This window comes from Humulus lupulus, chromosome 1 (genome assembly GCF_963169125.1).
Source record: "Humulus lupulus chromosome 1, drHumLupu1.1, whole genome shotgun sequence".
Lineage (NCBI taxonomy): Eukaryota > Viridiplantae > Streptophyta > Magnoliopsida > Rosales > Cannabaceae > Humulus > Humulus lupulus.
The window spans coordinates 198,535,413-198,546,408 of NC_084793.1; the positions used below are offsets into that span (position 1 = coordinate 198,535,413).

The following is a 10,996-nucleotide window of genomic DNA, read 5'->3' on the forward strand; positions in this document are numbered from 1 at the left end:
ATTTAAGGAGTATATCAATGTGTAAAGTATTACCTCATTCACAATCAGCTGGGATATCTGACAGTCCACGTGGAGGATCGCATCCTCCACCATTACTCCCGTGAGATCGAGCAATAACATCAGTCATATCTGTCAAATTAATCGATATTAAAATTACATTTATCAGTTAAAAATAACTATATAAAATTAATTATTGTTAAAAATAATTACTTCAACATATTATAAAATTACCACTTAATAATCACTATAATAATCTTCACTATCATTACCATCTTCTATGTGTTCATCTTCCTCTTCATCATCTTCATATTCAACTTCCTCCTCCTCCTCCTCCTCCTCCTCCACTTCCTCTTCCTCCTCCTCCTCTTCCTCTTCCATTTCCTCCTCCCTCTCCTCCTCAATTGCAACATTATCTATCTCAACAAATTGTAATGGAGCCCCCGTACGTTCAAAGCTAATTAATGGCAATGGTCCAAGATCAACGAATAATTGGAAATTAGAGGAACTAGTGTCGTTGATAACATCTACTTCTACATCATCCGCTTGTTCTTCAACTAGTGGGATGTCCCACACATTTCTGTGATGCACTTCTTGGACGACTTTCCAATTAGATTTATTTTTAAGGTCATCAATGTAGAAAACTTGGTTAGCCTGAGTTGCTAAGATAAATTTATCATCTTTGAAGGCCTCCGAACTTGTTTTGATACTCGTTATGTTTTGCTCAAACTTTAATCCTGAAGATCGATTAGTGTCAAACCATTTGCACTTAAATAATACAACAGAACAACCAGAAAGATATGACATCACTAAAACTTCTTCCAACTGGCCGTAATAAGTATTATTTTTGACTCCCGCTATAGAGACTCCACTATTTTGAGTTTTGCGATTCTTGTCCCTGTCATAACACAAAAATCTTACTCTATTTACAACACACCCAGGGTACGACGCAATGCGAGTTGAAGAACTGTTTGCTAAAGAGATTAATTCTTCATGTACTTCCAAGGAACCTGTTTGTCGAAGATGATAAATCTTATTATAAAACCAATTAGGAAATTCCTCTCTATGTAATTGGTCTAGGTTTTCAATACCTCCAGTCTGTAGAATTTCCCTATGCTCTCTGCAACAAACAAAAATAACCAATTTAAGAGCTACTAATAAGTATTATAATAAACATGCAATGAAATGATGAACTACTTTAATTACTTACTGAAGATATGGCAAGATCTCATTGCAGTTATTTAGAATATACCAATCCGCTCTTTTCTTCACTTCATCTTCCAAAATTGTCAAGGATTTCTTACCAATTGGACGACCCTGAGATCGAAAGACCGACATCTTTTTAAGTGATGGACCAACATCTACATTTCGGTCGGGACGATTGAACTTTGTCTCAACACCTTTCAAGTACATGGAGCAAAATGTTAATGCCTCATCAACCACATATCCTTCTGCTATTGACCCCTCTGGACGTGCTTTATTACGGACATAATTCTTCAATTTTTTCATATACCTTTCAAAAGGATACATCTACCTCATGTGAACCGGTTCTCCAAGTATTGCTTCTTCCGGTAAATGTATTAGTAGATGGACCATGATATCGAAAAAAGCAGGTGGGAAAATATTTTCTAACTTGTAAACAATCTCAACAATTGAAGTTTTGACTTTTTCTAAATCTAAGACTTTTAAAATTCTCGCACAAATGAGCTTGAAGAAAGTGCATAACTCAATAATAGTTGTACTTATCGATTTCTCTAGGAATGCATGCACACCAACTGGAAAAAGGCGTTGCATAATGATGTGACAATCATACGATTTCAAACCAGTGATCTTATTGTCATTATCAATCACATTTTTCCTTAGGTTAGATCCAAAACCATCTGGAAACTTCACTGATTTAAGAAATCGGTAAAACTTTTGGCGATCTTCAACAGTGAAAGTGAATTTGGCCGTAGGCTTTTGTATCCGACCATTCAACTTCCTCAGCTGTAACTCTGGTCTCATCTTCATCTTCTCCAAGTCTACTCTGGCACTAACTGTGTCTTTGGTCTTATTCTCCAGCCCAACTATTGTTCCTACTAAACTGTCGCACACATTTTTCTCAACATGCATAACATCTAGATTGTGTCGCAACATTATGTTGGCCCAATATGGGAGCTCAAAAAATATACTTTTTTTCCGCCAACCTACTTGCTCTTTTGTACGCTTTCTTTTTTGGCCGCCATAACTGACATGCTTACCAGGAAGAGAATCGAGTATAAAACCCATTTGTGTGAATATTTTTTGCATGGTTAATGGCTTTGGTGGTAGTCTTTTTTCAATGACATCATATGTCTTTCTTGTCCCTTCTAATGGCATGTTTGATTGGTAAAAAATGTCTATGGCCATAAAAAGCAACCTTCTTTTGTAAACGAATAGATGGTGTTGCCACATTGCAAGTAGAGCAAGCATGATAACCTTGTCCAGTCCATCCAGAAAGGCTACTCCTTGCTGGGTAATCGTTTATAGCCCACATCAAAGCTACCCAAAGAGTGAAGAAACTACCATCGACTGCATCTCGAGTCTGTACACCGATCACCCATAATTCTTTTAACTCATCAATCAATGGTCTTAAGAAAACATCAAAATCTTTTCCTGGCGAATGAGGTCCCGAAATTAATAAGCTCAACATGAAATTAGTTTCTCTCATGCACAACCATGGTGGCAAGTTATATGCATGTCGTCAACACAACCAGCCACATACTATAAGAAAGACTCATATTACCAAAGGGATTGAATCCATATGCAGCCAATCCAAGCCGCACATTCCTGGGTTCCATTGCAAATGTTAGATTATTTCGGTCAAAGTCCTTCCAAGCTTTCCCATTAGCAGGATGACGCAATACACCATCTTCTTTTATATGTTGCTCATGATTCCATCTCATATGTTGAGCAATGTGCCTCGATGCATATTTTCGCATTAACCTAGGGGTTAAAGAAAAATAACGCATCACTTTATGAGGCACTTTCTTGCCCTTGGTGTTCTTGTCCACCCATCGATCCTCCCCACAAACAGGACATTTGTTTTTTCCAACATGTTCTTTCAAAAATAGTGCACAATCATGCTTGCAGACATGGATTGACTCGTAGCCCAATCCAAGTTTCTGCAACAACCTTTTCGCTGCATAATGCGATTTTGGAAGCTTATTTGGGGCTAGAAATGCATCATGTAACAACTCCAGCATTCCATCAAATATTTTGTTGGGAATTTTTCCCAACACTTTGAAATGCATTAACTTCACTAGGAAATTCAATGATGTGTAATTTTGACACCCGAGGAATAATGGAGCCTTGATCTCAGCAAACAAATCGTTATAATATTGCCCACCCCTGTAGTCTGTTGTAGGTATCTCTTGATCGCGCTCATTCTCTTCATATTCGTCATTTTCATTTTGCATAACATCATTGAGAACATCCATCATTTCATCTTCATCATTTTGATCTATCACTTTCCTCATTGGTATTATTTCGTCCTCTCCATGCCAATGCCAATTGGTATATTTCTGTAGAAAACCATTTACAAAGAGATGATTTTCTAATACATCAATCGTCTGAAATTCAACGTTGACACACCTCCTACACGGATATTTCACCAATCTCCTTGAGTCAACGCACTGCCGAGCTCTCTGGAGAAAATCCATCACACCAGCCTCATACTCATCGGATAATCGATCTGTCAAATTAATCCAGCTCTTGTCGATCGACATTGTATGAATGTAGCACTGCACAGAACACTAATCATCAAACTTACAATCAATTTGTGTGTGTGTGTCCTAATTCAGAGAGAGGCAAATTTAAGAGTCTTCAATGACTCACCCTCTCTGAACGGGTCTAAGGCTTCTTGTGATGATCACTAAAAAAATAAAAAAAAAATTATCACTAGGTGATAATAACACACTATCATATCTTTGGTAATAATTTCTTATTACCAAAGAAAAAAACAAATAAAATTAAATATTGTTTTTATAATGTCTTATGCTCTTGGAAGTTAATTATGTTGTTTTATGATATCTAACTATAATATATTTGAGTTTAAATATTATTAAAATTATTTAAATTTGACATATTTTTTTCTAACTTCAAATATTAATTTTAATTTTAATAATGATTAAGATTATGTTTAAAATTGGTTTTCTAATAATATAATTGTTAATTTTATTTAATCTGAACTAACAAATATTATTTTTTTTACATATTAATTAAGTATTTATTAAATAACATATTTTACTTATGCTTTATTGAATAGTTTTATAAATTTACACAAAATTTCTAAGATTTGATTAAAAGTTATTTAATTACTTTAAGATTTATTACTTATTTAAATAAAATTTCAAGATTAATGTTTATTTTTATTAAAATTTAGTTGCATAATGTCATTGTTAATTTTATTTAATCATAATTAAAAATATATTATACTACTTATCAATTCACTATTTCTTAAATTAGAAATTTTATTGAGTATTTTTAATTCTATAAAAAATTTGGCAGCATAACGACTGTATTTTCATATATCCCAAAATTTAAAAACTTACAAATAACACATAAAATAATATGCAGTCCCAGAACATATACAAAGCAATACAAATACATTGTAAATGACTATATAATTTATAATTATTACTCTAAATTTTATTAATTATTCAATTTTCTATTTTAAATGTCATAATTCTACTAAAAATTAACAACAAAAACAAAGCATCAATATTCATCAACACTAAGAATAAAAAAATTAACAACAACAACAAAATTCAAATTAAATAAACAAAACTCACTCTAATAATCAAACTTTATTAACCAAATATAATAATCTAACACCAAAATTATTTAACCCAATTTAAAAAACAAACACTCAAATATTATATTTTCATACAAACATATTTTTATAGCTAAAAGTCAAATTATATACCTAAAAAATAAACTATTAAATTAATGAATTTTCATACTAATAAATTAATTTATCCATAAGATTACACTAACTAAATCCTAAAGCTATATATGTATTTTACTAAAATACTACACAACATTATATCCTCTAAATTGAATATCACTAAACTTTTAACTAATTTTCATTTCTAATTATTATTCTTACCTATTTTAAATACATAATAAAAAATTATATATAATATGACAAATAACAATATATATAACAATATTAAAAAAATTATACATAAAACCCCAAATATATTTATGCCAAAAATATTAAAAAAACCAAAAAATTATAAAGAAAATTCGTGATACCTGTAAAACCACTTGTGAATAATGCAACACCTGAAAATAAATAAAGAAAAAAACCCCTTAGAGAAGACCAAAACAGAAAGAAAACAAATTTGATAAATTTATACACAAAATAAAATGAAATATATATAAATACATACCTTAATAGACCTTATAAATGACTAAATCTTCTTTGGAAGGGAAGATTTATCAAAAAACTAGCTTTTGGGGGCCAAAATCCAGAAAATGGAAGAAAAATGGCGGAGAAACCGATTTGGGGTTTTTTGTGTTTCAGATAAATGAGCTCTCTGTTTCGGGGAAGACGAAGTATATAAAGGACCTATACCGAGTTCTCGGTATAGAGTCCTCGGTACATCAACTAAAATGAAAAAATACCGCGTAGCTTTGGCGCGGTTCTGAATTGTCTATACCGAGAACGTGTTCTCGGTATAGTGTTCTCGGTATATGCCTTATTTTTTGTAGTGAAATATCACTAAAAATAATAATTTAGTGGCATTTCAAGTGTCACTACACTTTTAGTGACACTAGAATATCTTACATTTTTTACAAATGTCACTAAAATATAAAATATTACTAAAAATAAATAATAACAACATTTAGAAATGTCCCTAATTCAATATATTTGGTGTAGTAGTGAAAAAAAAGGTTCAATATACATTGAAGTATGGGTGATGGGTGATAGCTTGATTGGTAATTCGTGGACCAAACAACTAGTTGTTGGACCTCTTGTTGGCATTCAATTTGCGTTGACATGTTCTTGCAAGGACAATGAACTCTTGTATTGTGACGATTGCGGTATTTGGCATCTTACAAACGCCTTACTCATAAGTTAATTAAGGAATTTTTCCATCTATAGTGTGTTAAACAGAATATCACACATGTAAAATATGTTATTACATTCAATAATACATAAGAACATGAATTATTTCACTCATCATTAATTGATTTTAAAAAGAAATCTCGTAGTTTTTACTATACACCCTACTCTACTTCCTAAAGTATCTTGTCCTATCTTTGTTTAATTATTTTCTTAAGAAATGGCAGTGTGCTTTCTCTTAATAAAATTTGTATGTTTTATACATTTGAATTGAAGTCACTGATTTCTCGGCTTCATATATCGTTCTGTTTCTTTGGCTTTAGCCAGGATTTACGGGCATTAATTAGTTCACGTGTTTCTATACACTATGATGAGTTTCACTTCATTATACGTATACATGGTCTGTTCATAATTAAACTTGGCAAGAGTTTATATAAAATGTGAACCTCTTGTCGCATTTGTAATTTAAATAATTAATGGATTAAAACACTGCATATCCAGATCATGATAATGCTGCTGAACAGGCACACCAATTAAAATATATACCTGATGACACCGAAATTAAGAAAATCATAAAAAAAAATTATTTATGAAAAAATGAAAAGCTGATTTAAGCCATAAAACTTTCAGCAACGTCTTTTTTGTTTTATTTTATTTCTTCTTGGGAGTTTGTTGTTTTTAGTATGTATGACAATAAGCCTTAACAGAAGCAATTGATTTGAATCATTATTTTCTATACCACCCCGAAAACAGAGAAAAACATGTACAAGTACACGCACAAAACTCATATGAAAAAGAATAAAAAATAAAAGTGAGCTAGAAAGGTGCTGTGGCTATGTCCCACGACAGTTCTGAATGTTCTAAATTATCCTCTGCAGATTCAAATTCGTTTTCACCGCTTAGAATCATCCCTAGTGTGCCTGTTTTCAGCCCCACCGCACTGCCCACCGGCTCCAAACCCTTTTAATAATTTTAAATGGAGCAGTAGTTGCATAAAATAAGAGTTAGAATTTAATATAAATAATAATAAAGATCAGAACAAAAAATAAAATAAAGCTAAAACAAACAATGGTAAGTACCTCAGTGAAGATACTCATGGCTTCTTCCACCGACCTAGTTTTCAGAACATATAAAGCTGCTTCCTGCAAACCCAAAACACATACATAATCAATCACTCCTATTCACTAATTTAAATAATTAATGGATTAAAACATAAAAAAGTAATCCACAAATAACAACTATACAAGGTTATAAACAAGAATCCATTACCTTTGCAAGGTGGATTTGATCTATTCTAAGAGCCCTCGGCTCCCTTTCTATGGATGATTTCCTAGCAATCCGAACCACCGGGGAGATCCCTTCCATTATTAATTTTTACTTAGAGATTCTTTATAGAGACAGAGAAGACTAGAAAAGAAATTATTGAAGATGTTCTCGTACGCTAAAACTATGTATGGAAAATGACGCAAAGAGATCAAGAAGATTGATTATATTTATAGTGGAATCATTTGACAATGTCGGGAGGGAGAGAATTTGACTAGGCCTTGAGAGCTACTAAACCAATAAAAGACACGTGGCGATGACCGAGAATCTCCTATATTTAGACACGCGGCGGCCTGTGGCCCTCCGGAGGCCCAGACATGTGATGTGAGATCTGATGATGAAAGGATTTGGGGTACCAAAGCGGCAGACTAATCAGCAGGAGACAGGCCCTTAGGATTAGATAGTGGCTGTTCTGTGAGGAGCTTGGCCGTGAAGACACGTGGTTGCTCAGATTGTTGTGGGGTCCACTCGAGAACCTCCTCTCCTGGCTGTTGTACAGTAATTGGGCCTTTGATGTGATCCAAATCAAATTCAGCAATTTGGAATTTGGTACGTAAAATCAACAAATATTTATTTTATACTGTTACTTTGATATATATACACACTGCAGAATAATTACTTTGGTTTTTACCCATAATCATGCTGCAGAATACATAAAAGTGAAGTTAAAGTTTTTAAAAGACTTTTAACATTGCTTTTTGGTTTGGCACTCGTAGCAATTAAGTTATTACTTCCGTTATTTATATAAAATGAAGTTCCGTTATTTATATAAAATGAAGTTAAAGTATAATAAAGGGAGGAACAATTTTGTAAGAAAAAATGATGAAACCTTTTAACTTCAATTTTTTTATAAAAACCAAAATTAAAGGTGCTTATATCTGAACCCCTTCATCTTCTCTCTTATTTCTGAAACGTTGAAACCCCACAAACAGAGAGCGAAAATCTTCATTTCTACCTTGAGAAAAACGAGATTTTCCCTCTTTTTTTTTTTTCATAAATCTTGCTAGAAAACTCAAATATATCATAGAAACTTAGTTATTTTAAGTTTTGAATAAAAAAATTGTGTCTTGACAATAGTGACATGTAGTGGTCGGAAATGCCTATTGTTTTGGGTTTTTCAATAAATTTTCAGCTTTTATACAAAATCTTGAGATTTGTACTATGTATTGATCGTTAAATATATATTTATATGATTTTATTTATTTATATATATATATTATTTCAGATATTTTATATTTTTTGATAATGTATATGTGTTTATGGTTGATAATAATGTTTTAGAGTTGTATTTGATTATTTAAAAATGTATGAATCTTAAAAAATGTGTTTGTGATAAATTTTTTTATTAATCTGAATTTAATATTAATGTATTACTAAATTTATAATTTATTTGATTTATTTTTGTATTTTATAATATGTTTTTATTTAGAATAATTATTTAGAAAACTAATGAAGTTAATATTTTGTTGTTGTTAAAAAAAAAAGTTAATATATTGTTGTTATAATAAAAAAAATCGAGTTAATATCTAGTTAAAAAAAATCATTTGTAAAATATAGTTTTAATGTTTAGATATGTTGTTGTTGTAAAAAAAAATCAAGTTAATATTTAGTTAAAATAAAGTTTTATTTGTATAATATGCTTTTATTTTTTGTACTAGTTATTATAAACTCAATAATTATAATATTTAATTTTGTTTATATTATTTTTAGGACGGTTATTGTTTTGGATGTAATTTGGTTTTTCATTGGTGGTTACTAGCTTGAAGATTAATTTTAAGGTGACTGAGAATTTTATTTTTATTTATTACTATTGTACATATTTATAGAATTATAGTTAAACCATATTGAATTTAGTGGAAATTAGGTTTGAAAATTATTGAAGTAGGTCCTGATAAATTTGTGTGTTGCGGTGGTATAAGGATGAAATTATGCATGTTGATTATTGTGTTTGTTTGTGTTGAATTAATAGGTACTTATGAAATTTGAATCTGTTATAGAAACAGAGCAAACTCTGTACAATTTTTTGTAGGTTTATTAATTGATAAGGACCAAATTATGCTTGTTATTATTGTGTTTGTTTATATTTAATTAATACGTACTAATGAAATTGGGATATGTTATAGAAATATAGGAAACTCTGCCCAATTTTTTTTAGGATTTATTAATTGATAAGGATAGAAGTATGCTTGTAGATTATTGTGTTTGTTTGTGTTGAATTAATAGGTACTTATGAAATTGGAATAAGTTATATAAATAGAGTAAATTCTGCTCAATTTTTTTAGGATTTATTAATTAAACATGTTTTTTAATATGTGATATTTGTTTTGTAAAACTTCATAGGAATTGTTTTTATTATTATTATTATGGATAAATCATGGATGCATGAAAGGAGAGAAACACCACAATTTCAAGATGGATTCAACAAATTTTTAGAGTTTTGCTTACAGAATTGTAGTGATCTTGAAAGAATTCCTTGTCCATATGTTGATTGTGGCAATTGATCAAAAGAGAATATTACCATGATAAAAGATCATGTATTTTGTCGGGGATTCAATAGAAGTTATACTACATGGTATTGGCATGGAGAATTATCAAATAATGATCCATATCCGTTAAGAAGGCGAGGGGTGGATGATTTTGATGATCATCCTATTGAATTGCTTGATGAAGCTCAAGAGGAGTTTGTTGTTGATCCAAAAAAATTTGATAATTAGGTTAGAGATGCAGATAAACCGTTGTTCAATGGTTGCAATAAAGTAAGATTACCTACAATGGTGAAATTTTACAACATAAAAGCAGAAAATGGAGTGAGCGATTTTAAGCAGAAAACTAAGATCATGTATTTTCTAGCTGCTTTTAAGGAGATTTTTCCTATAGATAACTGCTTCCCGGAGTCTACATATGAAGTCAGGAAAACTTTAAATTTAATAGGGTTGAAGTATGAAAAGATCCATGCATATCTAAATGATTGTGTTTTATATCGTAAAGAGTATGTAGACATGGACACTTGCCCTAAATGTGGTTTACCGTGGTACAAACCTAACTAGAGTAAGGAAATTAGGAAAAACATTCCTGAAAAAGTGATGTGGTACTTGCCTTTGATTTCTCGACTTAAGCGACTATATCGAAGTGCAGAGCACTCTGAAAACTTAATATGGCACGAGACTAGGCGAGTGAAAGATGGAAAACTCTGACATCCTGTTGATTCACAAGCCTGGAAAAAAGTAAATCACTTGAATCCATAATTTAAAACTGAACCAAGACATCTTCGTCTAGGTTTATCTGCCGATAGAGTAAACTCACATAGATCTCTGAGTAGTCGGCATAGTTTGTGGCCCATCTTCCTTGTTATGTACAATCTTCCTCTGTGGTTAGTCATGAAAAGGAAGTTTATGATGCTTTCGTTAATGATTTCAGACCCAAAACAACTGGAACATGATATTGATGTTTATTTGGCACCATTAATTGATGATTTGAGAGAGTTGAATGAAAATAGTGTTAAGGCATATGATGGTTTAAAGGAAGAATTATTTAATTTGAAATTTGTGTTGTTGTGGACTGTTAGTGATTTCCCAGCATATAGTA

The 10,996-nt window shown here is 31.2% G+C and overlaps 1 protein-coding gene across 1 annotated transcript; it reads right to left on the minus strand.

The window, feature by feature from the left end:
* Positions 1 to 6,794: 6,794 nt before the first annotated feature.
* On the minus strand, positions 6,795 to 7,945 carry LOC133824797 (uncharacterized). The gene is made up of 3 exons (XM_062257774.1): positions 7,358 to 7,945; positions 7,168 to 7,230; positions 6,795 to 7,048 (listed from the first exon to the last, which is right to left on the minus strand). Exons 1-3 carry the CDS (start codon positions 7,451 to 7,453, stop codon positions 6,905 to 6,907), a joined length of 303 nt encoding a protein of 100 aa, XP_062113758.1. The 5' UTR covers positions 7,454 to 7,945; the 3' UTR covers positions 6,795 to 6,904.
* Positions 7,946 to 10,996: the final 3,051 nt, after the last annotated feature.